At 53.6% G+C, this 22,671-nt stretch overlaps 1 protein-coding gene across 2 annotated transcripts; it reads left to right on the top strand.

Annotated features, from left to right (window-relative positions):
• The first annotated feature begins 333 nt into the window (after nucleotides 1-333).
• Nucleotides 334-22,416, top strand: PDGFB (platelet derived growth factor subunit B). Of its 2 annotated transcripts, none has more exons than XM_043968730.1 (7): nucleotides 334-1,125; nucleotides 11,956-12,052; nucleotides 16,162-16,251; nucleotides 16,705-16,907; nucleotides 17,964-18,108; nucleotides 19,856-20,011; nucleotides 20,880-22,416. In XM_043968730.1, the coding sequence occupies exons 1-6, from the start codon at nucleotides 1,069-1,071 to the stop codon at nucleotides 19,978-19,980; spliced, it is 717 nt and encodes a 238-aa protein (XP_043824665.1). In that variant the 5' UTR covers nucleotides 334-1,068; the 3' UTR covers nucleotides 19,981-20,011; nucleotides 20,880-22,416. The 2 variants fall into 2 exon arrangements, with proteins under 2 accessions (XP_043824665.1, XP_043824666.1); XM_043968731.1 differs by lacking the exon at nucleotides 334-1,125 and adding an exon at nucleotides 2,912-9,926.
• The last annotated feature ends 255 nt before the right edge of the window (nucleotides 22,417-22,671 follow it).

Below are 22,671 nucleotides of genomic sequence, written 5' to 3'. Positions count from 1 at the left end.
GCGGGGGGATCCCCTTCACGCCCGCAGCCCAGGCCTCTCGAAAAGCTGCAGGACCACGCTGATTTGCCATTCTAAAATATTTTTTTTCCTCGCAAAATAAAAAAGACCAAGCCGGCTTGCAGGGGCGAAGCGAGCCGGGGCCGCCGCAGCCCAGCCCAGCCCAGCCCGGCGCAGCCCAGCCCAGCTCGGTGCTTGCTGGACGGAACCGCTCGGACGAGAAGCAGCACGCGGGCACCGAGTACACCTGTGTTCGCCCGAGGGAGCGCTCGGGCAGAGGCGCAGCCCAGGGCGGCAAGGCCCCGACCCCCCACCCCCACCCCAGGACAGCGGCCCTCCAACCCCCCAAGGGTGCAACACGGGCTTTCCTCCCCGGCTCCAAGTGACGCCCCAGCTCAGCCCGAAGGCGCAGGAGTGGGGGGTGCAAAGGAAGGGAACTGGCCGCTGGGGTACACCCAACTTTGGAAAAGTTTCCGGGGGGCTCTGGCCCGCTGATTTTCCCCTTCTCCGACCACAGGTTCTGTGGGTTCTGTGGGATTTTTTTTCACGTCCCCCACCCCAAATACTGCGATTAATCTAAGCCTGGGGGAGAAGGGATTCGCCCTCTCTCGTCCGTCTCGGGGAGTGCCAACAGGCGTGCCCTTTTTTCTGAGGGGTCAGGAGCCCCAGGATCCGCGGCTTTGCCCAAGAAGCCCCCTACTCTCTTCCCACCCACACCCCGGGGGACGGTGGATGCGCGCTCCGGCTAGGGATCCGCCCGGGTAGCGCCCCCAGGCCGCCCCGAGCGCCGGCGCCAGCGGCTGCAGAAAAAGAACGCGGCCAGAGCGGCCCCAGGCTCGCAGGGAGCCGGGTGGGGGGCGACGACGCCCCGGGGGCCATGCGGCTGAGTGGTGCCGGGGGCGGCGGCGGCACCAGCGAGAAGAGCCTGAGCGCCTGAGCCGGTGGGAACCAAGGCGAGCCGAGCCGAGCCGAGCCGAGCCGAGCGCCGGCGCGCACACCCTGGCCTGGAAGCGAGCACGGAGGCGCTCTCCGCCCCTGTGTCCGGAGCCCCGCGGGGCCGGCGGCGTCGGGATGAATTGCTGGGCGCTGCTCTTATCTCTCTGCTACCTGCGGTTGGTCAGCACCGAGGTGAGTGGCAATGGCCAAAAAGGCTTATTTATTCTTGCCCCCATTATCAGCCCTATCTCCCCTTACCCCCTTCTTTCCCTCTTCTGCTGAGGCCAGTGAACTTCCCACCGCAACCGTGCCCGTGCCCAATGGGGCAAAGATTCGAGGATACGGAGAGGGGGCTGGGGAGCAGGTGGGGATGTGCCGGTTTGGAGAGGGTTAATCTCAGCTCTCGGATCAGAAGTTGGTTCGGTCATCTGAGTTGCATCTCTTGCCTTTCCTCCCTTCCTCGCGACGCCCCCCTCCCCCCCCCGCCCCTCCGCAACAACAGGTCAGGAAAAAACAAGTCTTTTTCCTAGAAGGGGGGAGGGGGGATCGAAGGCTCTGTCCTTGCTACTCCCCCGAAACCTTCCAGCAGGCGGGGGGGGGGCTGTAGCTGCTTTCCGTTACGGCCCCTACCTGCACCCTTTGGGAGGGGGGTCATGGGGTTTGGGAGGGTCACTGTCCAGTGCGGTGAGACTCGGGAACCCAGGCAGAGGTGGGCACCCGCGGAATCGAGGTGCCCTCAGGGCTGTGGGAACGGAATGGGGCGCAGTCCAAGCCCCGCCCCGGTAAGGTAGGTGGGGAGGGGGTGCGGTTCGAGCCGTGCCGCTCGGAGCCGCGGACTCCTCCTGCAAGCACTGAGGCATGGCTCGGGGAGGCGGGAGCTGGCGAGATCGGGAGATCTGTCGAGATCGAGGAGATCTGCGGAGCCCAGGGGAGCAGGGGGAAGGGGGACGGCGGCGGGGGAGGGGGCGCGTCGGTCTTAGAGGCCCCCAGACGTTCTCCCCTCCCCCCGGGCGGAGGCGTGAGGCCGGCAGAGGCCCGGCTCGTACCTGCGCCTCGCCCCCGCCAGCCCGCCGGGTCAGTGCCCGGGGTGGGGAGCGTGCGCCGGCTGCTGCCCATGTTTAGCCGCAGGGGAGGCGGGCCGCGAGAAAACAAATCAGGTCGGATCACTTTTTTTTTCCGCTTCACGCTGTAGTGAGTTGGCTGCTCTGTAGGGAATCCAGGTGGGAAAGGGGCGGGGCGAGGCGGGCGCGAGCCGCCGAGAAAGGGAGCGGGAGGGCTCGGGAGGCCGGCGAGGCCGGGGAGGCCAGCGAGGCGTGCACGCCCGGCTCCCGGGCCTCCGGCTCCCGCAGGAGCCCGCTCGGAGCAGCGCGCTCCTGAGGCATGGAGGAGGGGGCGGCTGCGCCGGGGCTGGGGAGGGGGCGCAGGCCGCGGGCGGGCGGGGGCTGCGGGGTGATGGGGGGAGGCCGAGCCGCCTCCAGCCCACCTTGTTTGGACCCGGAGGAGTCCCCGCCGCCGCCGTGGTCACCTCCTTTTGTTCTCCCTGTTCCTCTTGGAGCCCCACCCTGGGGCAGTACTGGCCCGCCGGGGGTGGGGGGTGGGAGCAAGAGGGCCCCCTTCTCCCACCCCCACCCCCACCCCCACACCCGACCCGACTAGCTAGCGGAAAGGGCCGGCTGCCGCTGCCGCCGGTGCCAGGGCGCCCTGGGGACTAGCGGCCCCCGACCCACTCACTCACCCCACGCATGCCAGGCACGCACGTTCCTGGGCCTGGCCACGCGAACAGTCGGGCACGCACGCACGCCGCCGTGCCCCCCCAGGCCCGCGCCCCAGCCGCTGCCGTGCCGTGCCGTGCGCCCCAGATCCGCGCAGTCCCGCCGCGGGCACGTTCCCTGCAGCCTCGGGGGCAGTGGCTGCGGGGGCGGCGCCAGCCTCGCCACCCACCAACAGGTGGGTCCCGTCCCGGGCGCCCTGGCACTGAGGTCATGTGGGCTAGGGGCACCTGCAACCTTGCACTTGTGCCTTCGCCGGGTCCCTGTGATCGCTGTCTGCCTTGCTTTCCAGGGAAGGGGAGGCCCCCTGCGGCAGCTTGTCTCCATCACCCTTCTTCTCCCCTCCCTCCCTCCTCTCTCCCCATCCCGGAGCCTCCAGGCCCCTGCCTCGTGAACCTCAGAGCGCCTGCCTAGGGATTCCCATTCCCAACTCTGTGACGAGGGCAAGGCTCTGACTCCCTGAGGCTTCCCCTTCCTCCTTTGGCAAATGGGGATGCAGAGGCATCATGGTGCCAGTCTGGAGATGTTCAGTTGATGATTCCGAACTGTGTGATTGCGGAAGTTGTTGTTATTATTGCTGCAATGTTGGGGGAAAGAATCCTCTAGAAATATGTTTGGGTCAGGATCCCTCCGACTCAGCTTGGTAATGAAGGTGTAAGGCTGGCCGGGTCTGGGAGGCCGCAAGGCCTCGGTTCACTTAGCCTCTAATATTAGCTGTCACCAAAGGCAAGTCAACCGTCCTCCCTGCATCTCAGTTTCCTCATCTGCTAAGTGGGGTGGGGCTCAGGTGCTAATGGTGCTTTTAAAAATCAGTCCTTCTCCCAGGCTGCCCACAACAGCTCACTTTCTAGGGAAGGCCAGGGGCTGGAAAGAACGCTGCCCTACTTGCTTTCTCAGCAGGCCTGGCTCCATCTCCAGCGGTGTGACCTTGGGTAAATCACTGTCTCCCTGGCCTCCAACTTGTCACTTCCCCAAAAGAAGGGGGTGTCCCAGATGATCTCAGAGTGCTGACATTTGGAGATTTTTCTGGGTTAATTTTCTTCCCTGGAAGGAGCATAGGCAGAGATGCCCTACAGTTCCTAGGAGCTTGATGGGTTGCATAGCATGCCTGCCTTTGCTCCTGGTTCTGCTTTTTACTTTTAAAATGAACTCATGTCAGGCTGAGTTGGGAAGTCTGAAGGGCAGTCCCATAATCTCATGGGGCTTTTCAGTTTCTGGTCCCCTTCTCTATTGGAGCTGCGTAGACCCCCCTGCCATACTGGCACCTGGGCATGGTTAGGCTGTCCTCTCCCATCCCCCAACGGCATGCCCACTTGGGTGGCACTCATGGCAGCACTGTCAACTCTTTAGATGGGGAAACTGAAGCCCAGGGTCACAATACCATTAGCCGGTGGCAAGTCACCAGCTTGGTTTGGGCCTCTTGTCATGAGAGTGCCCCCAAGTGTTATAAGAGGAGGGTCATCTCTCTCTGGAAGATGGTTTCAGAGCCATCTTGAGCCCAGTCTGGGAGGAAGCAGGTAGGAGAAACAGAGGGGAAGGAAGCTGTCAGGGGATGTGTGTGTGTGTGTGTGTGTGTGTGTGTGTGTGGCCATCAGCTGATGCCAGCACTTGAGCATGATTACAGCTCATGTGACTTGCACCCTTTTGGGTCGCAGAGACTCCAAGCTGGACGGGACTTCAGGGCCCTCCCACACCCCAGAAGCAGGCCTCCTACCACATCCTTCAAGCACAGGCTTGAGGGCCTCTAGATAGGAACATGCCCTTAGCTCTGGAGGCATCCCTTCCCCCTGGGGATGGCTCTGATTGCTGGGAAGGCCCCCCCCCATTACTCCTGGCCTCCTGGGGCCCAGCAGAATCAAGCAATCCCTTCCCCACATGACAATCCATAAGATACTTGGAGTCAGCCTTCAATTGTTCCCTCTCCCCACCCCCAGTCTTCTCTTATTCAGGAAAAATATCCCTAGTTCTTCCAGCTGATTCTGATGGGGTAGAGTCATCACCATGCCCTCCTTCGGAACTCTCCAGCTTCTGTGTGCTCCATGTTGGATGCCCAAGTGTATTCCAGATACAGTCTGTCCAGGGCCAAGGACTGTGGACCCTGGCGGGCGGGAGGGGGAGATAGCTCTTCATGAAACCTAAAATGATATCAGTTAGTTTGGTCTTAGCTTTCTTGGCAGTGACATGGAAGACTAAGGAGGTCCTTGGGGCATCTAGTCCCCAGGTGTTGTGTTGATCTTGACTGTGAGATGGGGAGAGGGGAACATTACCCCATACATCCCTGGGAGTTCTGTGCTGGCTGGAATTGGTCTCCCAGAGCTTTGGAGAGAAGAGAGTGGGGACCTGCCCTTGGCTTCCAGAGAAGGAGCACAGACTGGCACCTTTTAAACAGGAGGTGGGAAAGGGAGGAAGCAAGTGTGAAATTTAAAGGTCTCTAGAAAGATAGACAGGAATAGGGCTGTGCTGAAGCTCCCATGGGTGAGGGAGCTGGCTGGATTGAGAAGCTGCCCAATTCAGAGAATGCAGGCAGCCTGGTTAAGTGATCGTGGTTGGGTATAGCCTCACTCTACACTAAAGGAAGAAACATTTGTATCTTTTTTTTTTAGTGAGGTAAATGGGGTTAAGTGACTTGCCCAGGGTCACACAGCTAGTAAGTGTCAAGTGTCTGAGGCCAGATTTGAACTCAGGTACTCCTGAATCCAGGACTGGTGCTCTATCCACTGTGCCACCTAGCTGCCCCCCCATATCTTCTTTCTTTTAAAATGTTTTATTTTATCTTAAAGGAAATTGCCTCCCAATGCAAACAAACTGACCCACTCTGGCTGACAGTATATACCCTATTCTGCAGCTGTAGTACACCATCTCAGCAGAGGGGAAGTATGTTTTGTCCTCAGTCCTCTTCCTTTTCCCAGATGGGGGATGGGAGATAGCCTCCTAAGGTCTGATCAGACCTTAAGTACACTTAAAGCGGTGCAGAGGGCACAGCGATCAGGCTTCAGATAGGCAGTGGTGGGAGAGGAAGGGAGCTTTCAGCATCAAGGAGACAGGTGTGGGGTGGGAGGGTTAGTAAGGGATTGCCCAGTCCTACATGTCTTGGGGTGTTACTCCAGAGGTGCCTGAGAATACCAGGACGTTGCATAGACCTTGGAGGATAGCCCCAGAGAAGGGAAGGCCATTACTGTGCTATCCCCCTACCACAGAGTGAGCAGGGACTGGGGTCAGTTCCAGTTGAATTGCAGTTACAGAATACAGAAGTAAGGCTAGGAAGGGAGGCAGCGAAGGCTGACTCTATTCAGTAAGCATTTGTTAAGCACCTTCTGTGTGCATACAAGCTTATTTTTATTCCCCTGGGCCTAGAGCAGTCTCTGAAAAAACAACAGGTGCCTAATAGATGCTTGCAAGCCCTTGGGCAAAAAGGTAGGGAAACAAGGATTGACAATATCCAAATTTACAGCCTAAGGGGATAATGCAACTTCTCCCTGTGGCACACTTAAGGGGCCTGCGAGAGAGTGTGTTGGGGCAGTTTCTAGAGGGATTTCCCCTTTCTTTGCTGGTAGGCGGTGCCCTTGGTGACTTGACGTGACAAGCAGGAGTGGTGGAGAGCCACAGAGCGCCCCACCTAGCTCAGGTGGTGGAGGGGTGGAGGCAGAGGCAGCCGCAGTGTGTGTGGCTTTGGCTCCAGGTGCCCAGCAGGTGGGTGGGGGATCAGGTCTCTTTGATGGGGCGGTTCCAACTTCTGAGGGAGGTAATTAACCTGCCCTTATCCATGCAGCCTCTCTCCTTGGGCTTTGAGGGAGGAGAGAGCTGTTTAGTTTGGCCCAAATGGCTTGGCCGGGCCTCAGGTACCTGCATGTGTACCTGCCTGCTCGCCTGCCCCACCCTTACCTCTACCCTGGCCACTACCCCAGAGTTGGGATCAGGTAGAACCTCGATAACATCAAGGCTTGGCAATCTTTGGCCCCAGCCCCAAGTGACACCCCTCTCTCTTTCTGGAGAGGGAGGGCGCTCTTCGTCCCAGCTGTGCTAACAGTGTTAGTCAAATCACCAGCTGCTTTCAGGAAACCTGGGCTCCTGCCATCTTCCCCCTCCCAAGCCAAGCAGAGCAAGCTGGTCCCCATCCCCAAAGGTCTGCCCTGGAGCCTTAGGCTTCCTGGTGTGTTGGAAAGAGGAGGGCAGGATTCAGAATCAGAAGCTCTGGGTTCAAATCCCAATTCTGCCATTGACAGATTTCCCCATCTGTAAGATGAGGTTGGATCAAAAGATGTCTAAGGTCCTTAAGTCTATGATCAGGTTTCATCTGGAATTTGAGGCTGTAGGAGCTTAGTGACCCTGGGCACATCACTTTCCTTTCTCTGGTTTCCTCCCCTTTAAAATAATGGGGTTGGGCTAGATTACCTGCAGTACCATCCAGCTGCAAATTTATGATTGTTGTCCTTCCCCACAGCCCAGCCCAGGGAGCTCGGGGGTAGAGAGACTGAGAGCAGCAAAAGGAGGTATGGGGGGAGGGTGGTGCATGCTTAGGGCAGCATAGCAGCATTTGCTCTCAGCTTCCTTATCACCATTCTTATCATCCATGTATGATCACTGAATGGCAGAGCTAGGAGGGCCTTTGGAGGGGGAACTGAAGCCCACCCCATCCCCTCCTCAGCTATTGTTCAGCTCCTTCCTAGGATCTTAATACTTTCCCAGTAATTTCCACCTGTTGTTTCTTGCTCTGCACTCTGGGGCCAAGCAGACTTCCACAGAACCGGACAGTCTTTCTTTTTTGTTTTTTTTGTTTGTTTTTGTTTTTGGCAGGCAATGGGGGTTAAGTGACTTGCCCAGGGTCACACAGCTAGTAAGTGTCAAGTGTCTGAGGCCAGATTTGAACTCAGGTACTCCTGAATCCAGGGCCGGTGCTTTAACCACTGCACCATCTAGCTGCCCCCACGGACAGTCTTTCTTACATCTTGCCCTTCTTTGGGCTAAAGCTGTCCTACTTCCCTCAACTGATCTTTCTATGGTAAAATCATGTGACTGTCTTCCTCATCCTGGAGGCCAGCGCATCAACATCCTTCCTAAACGGTGGGCTGCAGAACTCAACCCAGCCCTGCACATGTGGTCTGGCCAGGGTGGGGATCAGTAGGACACTGAAGAACCTTGTCTGGACCCTCCTCCTTCCTCTTATTGGAACCTAAGATCCAACGGGTTTCTTTGGCCACCATGTCACACTGTTGAGCTGTTGGCAGTCTTCAGGGCCTCCAACTGTGGTCATCCATCAACTGATACATATATTGATGAGGCTTCCTATAGGGAAGACTGTTAGACCACTGAGATTGCTGTAAAATATGGATAATACAGTTGAAGGTCTTCTCTTCATCTACCTTTTTTTTTTTTTGACATTGAGTCTCCCTATGTTGACCAGGCTCAAAGTGCCACTCACTGACTGGCCCCATTGATAATCAACATGGCAGCTTTGGCTGGCCCAGGTTGTTCCCACTTGAGCTCCTTTGTACCCACTTAAACAAACCTAGTGGCCCCCTACCTCCACGTTGGTGTCGGGCTTAGAGACAACACCTGAATGGTTTAAATCTGACTGCAGCCCAGAATTCCTGAGCTCAGGAGATCCACCAGAAGTGGGGATCACAGGTGCTGGCCACCATTTTAAGAGGTATTTCAGAGAGAACATGGGAGATAAGGCAACATAGGCTAAATGAATAGTATAGGTGGCATGCTGAATGGGTGGAGAATGCTGGATTTAGCACCAGGAAGACTTGAGTTAAACTTCAGACACTTAGTAGCAAACAGTGTGGGCACAGCCCCACTTTCTTCATCTGTAAAATGGGGGTAACAATAGCACTTGTCTCAGGGTTGTTTTGAGGATCAAGTGAGATGGTATATTTAAAGTGCTTTATAAACCTTAAAATGCTCCAGAAGGGAGAGCTGGTAGGAGTAGCAGAGTTTGGAGATAGGAGAAACCTAGGATGTCAGAACTTAGAACATGGAATATCCTTAGAAACAAGAATATCCGAGTTAGAGGGAGCTTAGAATAGGCAGAGCTGGGGGGCTGTGGATTGTTCAAGTTTCAAAGACCCTTCTAGTATGCCAGACACTGTGCTAAGCACTGGGAATACAAAGAAAGGCAAAAGATTGCTCCTGTCCTCAAGCTCACAGTCTAAGGGGGGACACCTGGAAGATAAGGTGTGCTTATGGATATGGAGGTGATGGAAAGTATTCTCAGGAGGTACCGGCCCCTAGTTTGACCTAGAAAGGTTGTACCTTGCTTAAAATCCCCTAATTGACTATGCTGGTGGGTGGGGAGTCCAGCCCAGGGCTCTTGGTGCTGTACATGCCCCCTCAGGGTTGGGGGGTAACACCAGGGGCACCCAGTGGACTTCCCTGGATCTCTGTTCCCACTGCTCTCATGCCCTGGTGCCTCACTGTAATGCTGCCAGGTAGCAGCTCCCAGGTAGCTGGGAGGATAACCTCCCAGCATCCCCTGCAGAGCATACCTTGCTCTTTTCTACTGCCCCTTCCCCCTCAGACACTGGTTCAGAAGTCAGCTGAGAAGCCAAGGCCCTAGCTGAACCTTGGGGAGCTGAGTTTCTACTTCCCCAGACCCTGCAGTACCCAGAACCCTACCCTTGGCCCAGGCTCCCTTCCCTATCCCACTTCAGCCTATATTTCTAGAACCAAGTCATGGGAAAATAGCTCCTCCCCACCAACCCCCTGCAAACCACCTCACCCCCACCCCCCACCCCCTCCAGTCTTAACTAAACATCAGGAACCAAAGTTTGAGTCAGTCAACATTTACTCTGTGTCTGCTCTGTTTGGGGGCCTGTCCTCAGTCTCTGGGGGTTGGAAGACAGAACAAAAAGACCTGGGAGATCCTGGTTGTGAGACCTTGGGTAAGTCCCTTCACTGGGCTTCAGTCTCTGGTGGCAGAATGAGATGAGAGGTAGATTGTGTACTCTTGTATTCAGCAAGCATTTATTAATACACCACTCTGGCATATGGGACTGGGTGCTGGGGATCCAAAGAGCCCCTGCCCTCAGGGAGGACCAGGTGTGTGCCTGTGAGCAGGGCATGTCACCCCTCTGACCCTCAGCCTCAGCCTCAGCCTCAGCCTCAGCCTCAGCCTCAGCCTCAGCCTCAGCCTCCTTTTTGGAATGCCCAAACTACTTCTTCACAGACTTGTTAGGAGGATCCAGTCAAATGGCATATACAAAGCTCTTTATAAAAGGCTGGGTAAGTGACACCTGTCAGTGTGGGGGAGGTATCACGGGGCAGTATGGTGAGCCAGCACAGCTGGGTTTGAATGCTGCCACTGGCGCTTCCTATCCATGTACTTCACTTTCCTGTATCTCAAGTTTCCGGGACAGACAGAGACAACCTTTCATATAACCATATAACCCAGGGAGATGGAGGAGGGTGCCTCAATAGAAAAGAACCTTCCCCACAGAGGAAATATTTGCAGAGAAAGCCCCCGCCTCCCTCTTGCAATTAGCATCTAGGAAACAGCTTGTGAGAGGAACCTATGAGCACCAGGCCGTGGCCGTGGAGATCAGCCTTTTCCCAACAGTATAATTAGGCAGGCAGCTGAAAGAGCAGTGTTTTCCTTCCAGGAGGCCCGCACACCCCTTCATCCCTCTCCTTTGGACACTCATCTTTCCTGAGTCCTTCTTTTGCCCTGTTCTCCCCTGCCCTGTGTGGGATGTCGGGGGCCGCCCCCAACCTGCTGTGGGTCGTGAAACCTGAATTCCATGTGATATGGCCCAGGATGGCCCATGATGTCATGGTGCTTCAGATGCTTGCGATGTGATATTGTAGGATGGATGGCTTCCCTGGAGGAAGCTGGGCCATGGGTAGGGAATGGTTCACCCCCTTATTCGGTTTCATGTGCTTTTGGGGAGAGGCCAGAGCAGCGCTCTGAAAATAGTCTTGGCCGGACACTAGGAAAAGGGCAGATTTCAGGCCTTGTCATGCAAGAGACCTGTCTGCCTTCATTTTCAATGATAAACATTTATTAAGCGCCTACACTATACAAAGCACTGTGCTCAGGGATGGGAAGATGATAGAGGAAAACATAGGCTGTGAGCTTCAGTGGAAAATGAGGGGATTTGAGGTAGGAGGACCTGGGTTCAAATCCTCCCTCTGCCATGTACTATCTATGTGACCTTATTTGTAAAATGAGGTAATTGAGCTAGATGACCTCTAGAAACAGCAAAGGCCCTGTTCTCAAGGAGCTAACAGTGATGGGGATGAGGGGCAGCTAGGTGGTGCAGTGGCCCTGGAGTCAGGAGTACCTGAGTTCAAATCTGGCCTCAGATACCTAACACTTACTAGCTGTGTGACCCTGGGCAAGTCACTTAACCCCAATTGCCTCACTAAAAAAAACAAAAAACAAAAACCAGTGATGGGGATGGTGAGGAATCTTGTACACAGGTCAGTTTGCCCATCTGTAAAATGGGCTAGCTGGCCCGAGATCTCTTCCAGGCTCAGATCTGACTTTATAATCTGAGTGACCCCTGGGTCTCTATTCTCTGACCTGAAAGAGGGGGAGGGGTTGGGGTGCCATCCTTCTGTGCATCAGAAAGATGATACAAGGTGGAGTGTGGCAGGGCCAGAGGAGAGGTCTGGGTGAAGGTCTCCAGGCAGACTGGAGAATGGGGAGGACCCTTCTATCTGAGAGACAAGCTCAGGCTGGCCTTGGGGGACAGTGCCTTGTGGGCAGAGGTGGGGCAGCCCTTCTGTGCCAGGCTGAAGGGCTCCTGTAGTTAGTTTGCCCTGGGGACGACAGGAATGCATCTAGAAAAGGCAAATTTACTTCAACATGGCCTCTCCTCCCTTGCGTTCCATGTGATGTGGCTCAGGATGCGTTCTAGCATTCTAGTGTTCTAGCACCTTAGCTCAAGAACTGGCAGCAAGCAACTTTAGAGGCTGTTTAGGTCAGCTCCCTCATTTACAGTTGAGGAAACTGAAGCCAAGGAAGTGACTTAGCCAAGGTCACCCAGCTAGCAAATGGCAGTGCCTGGCCCTGAATGCAGGTCCCACCTCCAGCATCCTTTCCATCGCGGCTTCCCTTTGGGGCCCACTTCCAGGCCCCAGAGCTCAGTCCTTGCCTTTGCATTCCCTTACCTTCCTGCTCCCCAGCCAGTTCTTCCCAGCCAGCCCTCTGTCCCCCTGGTGCCCATGTTGAGCTGACTGCCAGGAGGGCAGCTGGACCCTAGCCCTGTTTCCAAGCTCATGTCTTCCTGTTTGTGTCTTTGCCTGGCAGGGGGACCCCATTCCTGAGGAGATCTACGAGCTGCTCAGCCACCCCTCACTCCGCTCCATCAGTGACCTCCAGCACCTGCTGCGGATAGATTCCGTAGGTAAATCCAATCTGCCTGAGCTCCTTTCCCTTCCCCTTCCCCTCTTCCCCCCTCCCCCCCCCCCCACTCCTGGGAACAGGGCATCCTAGCCCAGGGTAGCAGGGCAGCTGGACCAGGAGCCAAAGGAGCCACCATTTAGAATCCATGTGACCTTGGACAAGTCATTTCCTCTCTAAGCTTCAGTTTTCTCATCTGTAAAATGAGGAAGACTGTTTTTACCACCAATATTTCTTCTAGCTCTAAACCTTGATCCCCATGGTTCAAATTCCCTCACAGCAGGGATGGTGGCAGCCTGGCCCCAGTTTCCCCAGGGACTCAATGATGTCCATTCATAGCTAGGCAGGGCTGAGCAGAGCAGGTACCTGGGCACCAGAAGGTATGACAAGATAATGGATGTAAGGCTAGGAGTGGGGAAGCAGAAGAGGAGCCAATCTCGGGGGCAGAGGGTAAGGTACCTAGGGTATAGGGTGGCCAAAAGATGTGCCCAGGGCAATCAGATGATTGGGGGGAGAAGCTACTACATTAACTACCCGTGTGACCCTGGGCAAGTCATTTCTTCTTGATGGCCCTCAGTTTCTTCCTGTATAAAAAATAAAAAGGACCTTAGATAAAGGTGATGTCTCCCAGCTCTGATCCAGGCTAGTGCGGGAGGGCACAACATCTTGATCTGATGGTCTCCCTGTCTCAGCTGGCCACCAGCCCAGTCAGTCTCTGAGGTCTCTTGGGGACACCTGGCTAAGCCTGAGGGCAACCCTGCCCCAGCCAGAGCCCAGATCTCAGGCACGTGCTCCCTGGCACACACGTGCCAGGGCCAGCGGGCTGGGTCAGGAATGTATTTATAAACTTGGTCTTCAGGGCAAATTCCATTCTATTCTAACCTACCCTCCCCCCCATGCAGAGCTCCCCCCACAGCTCTCCTTCTCTCTAGGGTTTTGTCTGTTTGTAGTTTTGTGATCCTTGCCGAGACACTATCTATGGGGGAACAGAATTTCCTCCCTTTGTTTCCTCTACCAGCCGGCCCACTGGCGTCTTCTCAAAGGCATTCTCGCTCCCTTTCAAACTGGCCCGCTCCTGGGGGTGGGGGGGGAGGAGAGCGGGAGGGGGCACCAGCTGTGCTAGCCTATTGTTTGCCCCGTTGAGAGGAGACAGGGGCTCCCCACCCAGCGGCGGTCTCCTCCAGCCCACACTCAGCCCTGGGCCTCTGCAGCCCTGGTCACACAATGGGGAGGCTTCCAAATTTAGCAGCCCTTATACTATGGTGACCTCCTCCACCTCCAGCCACCTCCCAGCCTTCCCACGGGCGACCCACAAAACTGACTGAGGGTGGGATGGATGGTAGGACAGAGTGGAGGCTAACGGGTGGGCAGGGGCCAGCAGCAGGATCCCAGGTTTCCTAAGGAACCTAATGAGCTATATCAGCATCTCCTCCTTCCCCATCCCCCAGTGAAATCCTAGGAGATGGAGGGGAAATCTGAAAGGAGACAGTAGGGTGGGGATAGACAGACAGATACTGTCATGGGACTCATTGGGAGGCCGGAAATGCATCCAGCAGGACATTTCTAAACCGGATTCCCCCAAGAGAGCAAGCTGGCTGGCTGGAGGAGGGAGCGGTCAGCTTGCCCTGGAGGGACCTGCTTAGTTGGAGCTCTGAGCAGTGACACATGGCCACGGGAGGGGGATGGAGGGAGAGCCAGGAAGGTGGGAGAGCCCAGGGATCAGGATTTAGAACCAGAGGAGCCCTGGGGCATCCTTTATCAGGGGCCAGTGCTCAGGCCCAGAGAAAGGAGTGAGGTGACTTTGGCTGTTGCCACCAAACGCTTGAGTCTTTCAGGCTAGCATTTGAACCCAGATCACCAACAGGGAACTCTAGCAGGGTATGAGAAATTGGATGACCCGGGTTGGAGTCCTGGCTGTGCCCCGTTTTACCCACATCTCCTTGGGCAAGTCATTTCCCTTCTGACAAATGAGATCAGAATCAGAAAGTGCTTACTATGTGCCTGCACATAGTAAGTGCTATATATGTAGTGGTAGTCATTATTATCTTTTTTTTTTGGTGAGGCAATTGGGGTTAAGTGACTTGCCTAGGGTCACACAGCTAGTAAGTGGCAAGTGTCTGAGGCTGGATTTGAACTCAGGTGTTCTATCCACTGCACCACCTAGCTGCCCCAGCCATTATTATCATTAACCAACCAACCAAAATGTATTACACTGGTTGGGGGGTTGGGGCTGCAAAAGACATTCCTTGCCCATGCTGGGATGGGGGAGGGGAGAAGCTCCATGTACAGAGAGCTCTGACCTTCAACCCAGAGGATTTGGGTTCAGATGCTGTAGGGGTCTTCATCCATCCCTATGGGACATCAGGTGAGTTATGGACTCTCCCCATGTCCTTGTCTTTAAAGGGAAGAGGAGGGGTAGATGAGATGTTCTGGGGTCCCTTGTGGCTCTCAGACCCTGTGAGGTACACAAAATATTTAATTTTTTTTTTTTTTGCGGGTCAATGGGGTTAAGTGACTTACCTAGGGTCACACAGCTAGTAAGTGTCAAGTGTCTGAGGCCGGATTTGAACTCAGGTACTCCCGAATCCAGAGCCGGTGCTTTATCCACTGCACTACCTAGCTGCCCCCGAGGTACACAAAATAAAGGCAAGTGGGACTGGAAGCTTTGTGACCCAGGAAATGCTTCTTGGATGTGGCATTTGCTTGAGTCTTTATTTTATTTTGGGGGGTAGGGCAATGAGGGTTAAGTGACTTGTCCAGGGTCACACAGCTAGTAAGTATCAAGTGGCTGAGGACAAATTTGAACTCAGGTCCTCCTGAATCCAGGGCCAGTGCTTTATCCACTGTACCACCTAGCTGTACCCCCATTTGATTGAGTCTTAAAGGGTAGTGGAAAGTCAAAGAATTCTTGGATTCTAACAACTAGAGGTTCCCCATACATTCCAGGTATGGTGACCTGGCCAGCTGGCATTGGAATTCTCATGTGAAAAGCAATGGCCCAAGACCCCACTTAACCTCCTACCTCTAGCCCCCATCTGAGGTTGCAGGTGGGCTTTGGGCCCTGGCTTGTGAAATCCATCATTAGACACTACCCTCTCATCCCCTTAGAAAGGCAGGAGGCTCAGAACCCAGAGACCTGGGTCCTGTTAGCTGGGCAAGGCACTTCTCTTTGAGCCTCAGGCTGTAACATGGGAGCTGTGGTTCATGGGAGCTTTCTAGGCCTCAGCAGAAGCTTACTCCCCAGCCCAACAGAACAGAATGAGCCACAGGGTTGATGCTAGAATCTTCCCTCCCATCTGGGGAACAAAATCACTGACCCTTGGTACTGATGCCCTGCTGCCAGCTCTTACTCCAGGCCTCCCTGGGAAGGACCTCTTCTGGGAGAAATCTCCCTCCCAACACAGCCAGTGCCCAGGACTAAGGAGGGGCTGAAAGCAAGAACTCTGCCCTTCCTCCTCCCACCCACCCCCCACACCCAACTTCAGCTCCCCCCTGGGGATTCTGGGAATTTCTCCATTCAGCACTTCCTGTGGGAAAGCAGGGGTAGATGGGGGCACTGGAAACAAGTGAATGCTCAGGGTGCACCAGCCTGGCCTGGGGGACCGGAGGTTTCATTTACAGTAGCAATGGGGAAGGGCTATTTTTAACTATGGGTTCTGGCCAAAAATGTGACTCTCTGACAGAGGGTGGGGTTGGCAGCCCCAGGGGAAGAAGGCTTGACTCTACCAGCCCTGTAACTGCTGCCTCCACCCCCTCTCAGACTTCTTGCAAGACACCCCCTCTCTCGCCCCACAAGCCCGTTTAGGGATAGAAAAGGATCCCAGGATCCTAGTTCCAGAGACCATCTAGTCCAAGTCTCATTTGACAGATAAGGAAACTGAGGCCTAGGGAGAAGGAAGGGACTTGTTCAGAGTCACACTGCTGGCTCCAGTCAGTGCATTCTCCACTCCCCCACAATGCATCAGTTGTACCTGAGGGTACCATCTGTGGTAAAGCTGAGGTTCTTCTATCCCGTCCTTCCTGGGTGGGATCCTTATCCCTAAACCCAGCAGCCCCATCGCACACAATCGTAACCTTGAAGCTGGAGTGTCTGAGTAGGTACTTCTCTTACAGAGGAAGATGTGGCCAAACTGGACCTGAATCTGACCGAGGCACATTTCCCGCGTGAACCGGTCATCCTGTCCCGTGAAAGGAGGAGCGTGGGTAAGGAGAGCATGATGGTCAAGGGCCTGGAAAGGTATACTTTCCTGGAAAGGGAGAGACTGGACAATCCAGGGAGAAACCCAGAAGTCTGGTTTCACTCCCTCCCTCCCTGACCTGCCTCTGAGGAGGAAGCTTGGTGGACACAGAATTATCCCTCTTGGAAGCCCAAGGCCCTGGATTTTGCATCCAGGACTGGATGGCCTCTAAGGTCCCTTGTAGCTCTAAATCTATTGTGATCTCCTGGGGGCAGGAGGGATGTCCAGCTTGGGCTCAGAACCCTTATATGGGATTCTGGCTCTGTCAGGACTGAGCTGTGTCTCCCTGGGCAAGTCACTTAACTTCCTCTTCCATGAAGCGATGGGGTTGGGCACTCAGCGTCAGCTCTGAGATTCTGGGCTCCATGAGGCTCAGGAGGATTCTGCCTAACTGCCACTCACTCCTCTTCCCTGGCAGACGTGACCGTGGCTGAGCCAGCCATGATTGCAGAGTGCAAGACACGCACAGAGGTGTTTGAGATCTCTCGGCGCCTCATCGACAGCACCAATGCTAATTTCTTGGTGTGGCCACCCTGCGTGGAGGTGCAGCGATGTTCTGGCTGCTGTAACAACCGCAAGGTCCAGTGCCGCCCCACCCAGGTGCAGCTGAGACATGTACAGGTGGGTGTCTCCTGGTGCTCCCCGCCTGGGCTCCATGCATCCTCCTAGGTAGAAAGGGCGATCAATGGGAATGCTAAGAGGGAGGGAGCTGGGTGGCTCAGTGGATAGAATTCTGGCTCCAGAGCCACTGCTTGACTGTTTCCCCATCTGTAAAATGGGGATAATAATAGCCCCTCCACCCCAGGGTTGTGAGGATCAAATGAGATAATCATTGTAACACACTTAGCACAGGGCCTGGCACATGGTACGTGCTCTAGAAATGTTAGAAGGGACAAGGGAAATCCTCTTCATCCCTCACTGAGATCAAGTGTACACTAATATTAAAGAGGCTACATAATGTTAATTATCCACCCATCGATTTAGGAAAGATTCCTGTAACAGCTGGTACCTGAGGCAAACTTTGACTGGGGCTGGGGTTTCTAGCCTCTTCTTCTCCATCCTCCTCCTCCTCTTCTTCTCAATGCTCTCTGGCTCCTGCCATCTCCAGACTTCCGTGGCCTGTTTCACTTTCCTTGTGCAAAGGGTGTTAATGACCCTTTGAGTGGCTTCATGCCCCCTGAATCCTTAGCCCAGTGTCCCTCTGTCCGGGTCAGCCCACCCCCACGCCCACGTCACTCTCACCCAACTGGAGGTCTTCACCAGCTGGAGTGTTCTCTGGGATAACCGTTCCCTTCTTGCTGGTAGATTTCCCCTCCAGCCATCTGGAAATGGCCGCTTGACAGTTGTGCCAGACCCCTGAGAAGTGGGCTCCCCCACACTTCCTCCCAGACAGCCACCTGCCCCATCCTTCCCCCCCCACAGTCAGCCCCTGTGAGCTTGGCTGGTACTTTAGGGATCCCAGTGAGGATGCTTGCCATCTGCTTTTCAGCCTATCTCCATTTCAGAATTGGAAATGCCTTTCCCTCTTCCTTAGGGGGTATTTGTGTCCAGGCTGCCGGGCAGTCCTGTTTGGAAAATGGAGGGGAAGGGTTGAGGATGGACTCTGAAGGAGGAAAAGGTCAACACTGGCAGATCCTGAGTCTTTGCTCCATTCTTATTTCCATCCATCTCCTACAGGTCAGGAAGATAGAAATTGTGCGGAAGAAGCCGATCTTTAAGAAGGCAATAGTGACCTTGGAGGACCACTTGGCCTGCAAGTGCGAAATGATAACAGGACCCCGGTCCTTGACCCGAAGCCCCGGGAGCACCCAGGGAAACAGAGGTACTGGGGACCTCAGGAGGGCAGCCAAGGCTGGGGCAGGGGTAGATGCCAGAGTCCAGGATCCTTGTAGAAATACTCAAATTCATCATCACGACAACGAACATTTCACTTTTACATTGGCTAAGCTTTACAAATATCATCTCCTTGGGTTCTCCCAACAACCCTGAGAAGTAGGCACTATTATCCCCATGAGGAAACTGAGGTAGACAGTGGTGAAGTGACTCTTGGCCTCTCTGACAGCTGGTCTCCTGTACAGAGGGGATTATGACACTCCCTCTTGGTGGTTAGGGAGCAACTAGATGGTACAGTAAACAACACCGGGCCTGCAGTCAGGAAGATTCATCTTTCTGAGTTTAAATCTGGCCTTAAATACTTTCTAGCTGTGTGACCTCGGGCAAGTCAGTTAATGTGCAGAGCACATGTGTTCAAATCTACCCTTATCCCACCATGTGATCTTGAGCCTATTCCAAAGCTCTAGAGTATCTAGAGTGAAGAGGTCATCTAAGCCAGCTCTGGATCTCAGATTTTAGGAATCTAGATAACCTTTGAACTTTTCCCCAATAGAATGCAAGTTTCTTGAGGGCAGGGACTGTTTCTTTGTCATACATACACATGCAGCTCTATCTTCTAGCTGGGCACAGTGTAGGTGTATCGAGCTGAATTAAATGAAGAAAGCAGATGAAAGGGCCATCTCTGATTCCCCTCTCCACCAGGGACCCACTGTGAGACCTTCCTCTGTGTGTGTGGTGATATTCTTGAGGTTTCTTAAAATTTGATAATTTATTTTTACATCACCTATATTTCCTAGTGTATTCCTCCTCTCCCCTCCTTTGTTTCTGATTCTTTGTTACCACGAAAGGGGAATGTTATAAATATTTTGGTGTCTATGAAGCCTTACTGCACTGCAGATCACAGAGCATGAATATTTCAGACACCTTCAAGTAATTTTAAATTGCTTTCCAGAATGGTTAGAATAAGTCTCAACTCCACCAACAAGGATACTGCCTCTCCACAGCCCCTCCAACATTCCTTATTTCCTGCTTTTATCATCTTTGCCCATGTGCTGGGTTTTTTTTTGTTTGAATAGAATTTTATTTTCCAAAATATGTAAACAAAATTTTAACATCAATTTTTTAAAAACTTTGAGTTTGGAACTATTCTTTCATATAGTTAATAGTCTGCTATTCTTTTGAGAATTGTTCGCATCTTTTGACCATTTGTCAATTTCCATCAATTCTCTCTCTCTCTCTCTCTCTCTCTCTCTCTATATATATATATATATATATATATATATATATATATAGAAAGTATCTCTACCCTTATCAGAGATACTTTATGCTTCTCTTTTTAGTCTAGTTGCATTAATTTTACTCATGCAAAAGCTTTGCAGATCCACATAATCCAAAGTATCTATTTTATCTTTTTAATAACCTCTGCCCCATGGTTTGTTTGGTTTTTTTTAAATTACTTCTAACTACAGCTGTGAAATGTACTTGATCTGATCTTTAAAATTCAGGTCACATTCCCCTTTTGCGTTTTGGTCTAACCCTAATTTCTGCTTGACTGCTGTCCAGTTTTCCCAGAAAATCTTGTCACATAGGTAAACTTTTCTATGTTTTGGGGGTTGAGGTCAATTATTTCTGATCCTTGCTCACAATCTAGATGGTATAGAGACATGGTACAGTTACTTCCTCATTCCCTTTGACACAAGTAAAATGACAGGGTTTTTTTCTGTCCTTCTGAACAGGTGGGTCTGCCCCAAACAAGGTGACCGTGCGGAGGGTTCGGATCCGACGACCCCCCAAGGGGAAGCACCGAAAGTTCAAGCACACCCATGACAAGACAGCCCTGAAGGAGAGCCTCGGAGCATAGGGGCACCCACCAGGGAGAGCATGATGGGCAGGTAATGATAAAGGATATGGAACAGGGAAACAAGGCAAAACCTTCTGTTCCTAGGTGTTCCTGGGCACCATTGACTCTTCTTTTTTTTTTTAAGTGAGGCAATGGGGTTAAGTGACTTGCCCAGGGTCACAAAGCTAGCAAGTTTTAAGTGTCTGAGGTCAGATTTGAACTCAGGTCCTCCTGAATCCAGGGCCGGTGCTCTATCCACTGCACCACCTAGCTTCCCCGCACCATTGACTCTTAGAATAATTCCTGGCCAGGGAAATGGACCAGAGCAGATGGCAGAGTAGGAGTGATGGGTTTAGAGCCTTCCAATCCCTATTCTGCCACTAACTCCTTATGTGACCTTGGGTCAGTCACTTCCTCTTTGTGGAGCCTCAATTTTCTGTAATGTGAGATGGATGGATTAGGTCCTAGTAATGGTCAGATGGTCAGGTTCTATCTCCTCACCCACAACCAGCCCTAGTCCCCCCATCCCCACTGCTCCAACTGTCACCAAAAGTCTAATTGCAGTTATGTGAACACCCAGGTGCCCCCTTCCAATCCTGCCTCCTGGTTTCCTGCCAAGGTGCTCCAGGTTGCTGTCCTCTCAGGACAATTCCGAGCCCAGCCTTAGGGACCTCCTCTTCTGCCTGATCTCCTGACCTTCCCTCAATCTCCACTGACCCTGAGCTCTGTCCCAGAAAGTCAAAGTGTGACTCATGGGATCATAAATTACAGGCTCACAGATCTAATGCAAGAAGGGGACCTCAGTAGTCCTTCTGACTCCTCCCCCATTGTACAGATAGTAAAACCAAGGCCCAGGGAAAGAAGAAAGAAGCCACATCTCTGGCTGGGGTCTCTGACATTCCTCTCTGTTTGCCTTCCAGGTTTATTTAATGTATTTCTCGTATTGCCCCCATGGGGTTCTTGGAGTGAGAATATTGTTCGTTCTTCTTGTCCGTCCGTCTCGGTGGCCGATGCGGATGGCAATGGTGCTTCCCCCACCCCACGGCCTTGCAGTGGATCTCCTGTCCCTCCCAGCTCAGTTCCCCCCACCCTTGGCTCTCACCTTCCCCGCCTGGCAGCTCCTGGGGCCCATGAAGGCCCCCCTTCCCACTGGCAGTGAAGATCCTGATGGGGAGGAAAAGAAGAAAAGGACAACACCTTGGACTGGAGGGGCCTCTTCCATTGCCCCTTTCCTCCTGGGGGCCCCACGGGGTGACAGACAGGACACCCATAGGAATGGCCTGGGGCTCCCATGGCTCCAAGCTCTGGCCCACCAACAAGCTAGACTTTGCATCAAGGAGGATTGGTCTGGCCACGTGGCAACCTAGAGCCTGCGTGTCCTCCTGTGGCCCTGGACTGGCAGGCATCAAGCAGGACCTTCTGCCAGCCTCCCCGCCCCCAGGCCAGCACCCAAGGAGCACAGCTGGACAAGGCCTTCAAAGCCTTTGTTCTCCCCCGTCCTGCCCAGCTCCTGCTTGGCTATTTCAGTTTTTATGCACACGATTTTGAAACTCTGGTTTCTTCTAAAGTGGGTTTTGCAAGAGGACAGCAGCCTATGGACGGTCATGCTGACAGGAAGCTCACCTCCTGCTCTTCAGACCACTGTCTCAGGTGGCCTACAGACTGTCCTGAGGGAAGTGAGGCCCAGTCTGGTTCTTCTTTATCCTGTGTCTCACAGATCATTCGCTGTCCCCTGCCCCCCCCCCTTTTCCTCCCTCCTTCTCCTTCCATTGTGGTCAGCCCCCATGTTCCCCCCTACCTTAGCCTGTCAGGTCTAGTCCTGGCTCAGGAAAGCCCAAGGGTCATGAGTGGGAGGGAGGGAGCCTAGGCATCCTGAGGGCCTGGGCCCCTTAAGGAAGAGGAGCACGGATGGTGTGGTGGAAAGAGTACCCAGTCAGGAGTCAGTGCTTGGGTCTGCTTCTGGCCTCTGCCACTAACACCCCCCTCCAACCTCATCCTAACCCTGTGTGTGACCCTTCCCTTCTATGCCTCAGTTTCCCCATCCGTAAAATGAGGTGGTTGGACTAGATTCCATCCCTTAAAAAATCCGTCCCTAGGCATCTTGGGCCTCTACTTGGGCCTCTTTTGAGGGCACCTTAGGAGAGAGGAAGCCCCCAGAGTGGCCTCATTTGCAGGTCCCAGAGGCTGCTGAGTCTTGTGGAAGCCCACCCTCTGGCTTCTCCTGAGGCCAGCTCCCAGGGGCTCATGGGGGAAGGACTGGGTTGGGACGACTGGGGGGAGGGACAAGCTTGCCTTCCCATCCTTCCCACCTTCTGCAGCTCTTTCCCCTACTCAGAAACCTGCTTCTTTCAGTTTGTAAAGTCGGTGATTATATTTTTTTTGGCTTTTCTTTTATTTTTTAAATGTAAAGTTAATTTATATTCTGTATTTAAAATTGTAAAAAAAACTATATGAAACAAAAAGCAAATGAACTCACCAGTTCTATCTCTGTCCTTCGCCTTTGTGTAGGAAGTTCTCCTTCCCTCTCTCCTCACAGTGTTGGCTGCCTTCCCCAAGGAGCCCTTTGCACTGGGTCCCTAAAGAGGCAGTTACCCAATACCCTGAGGCTATTAGGCTAGCTTATCTCTAAAGCCCTTCCCAGTTCTAAATGTTATACAGGGTAGTGTGGTGTGGTAGATAAAACATTGGACCTGCAGTCTGGAAGACTCCCCA

This window comes from Dromiciops gliroides, chromosome 5 (assembly GCF_019393635.1).
Source record: "Dromiciops gliroides isolate mDroGli1 chromosome 5, mDroGli1.pri, whole genome shotgun sequence".
Taxonomy (NCBI): domain Eukaryota; kingdom Metazoa; phylum Chordata; class Mammalia; order Microbiotheria; family Microbiotheriidae; genus Dromiciops; species Dromiciops gliroides.
Note: the sequence above shows the minus strand (reverse complement) of the source record. Positions and strands in the feature narration are given on the sequence as shown.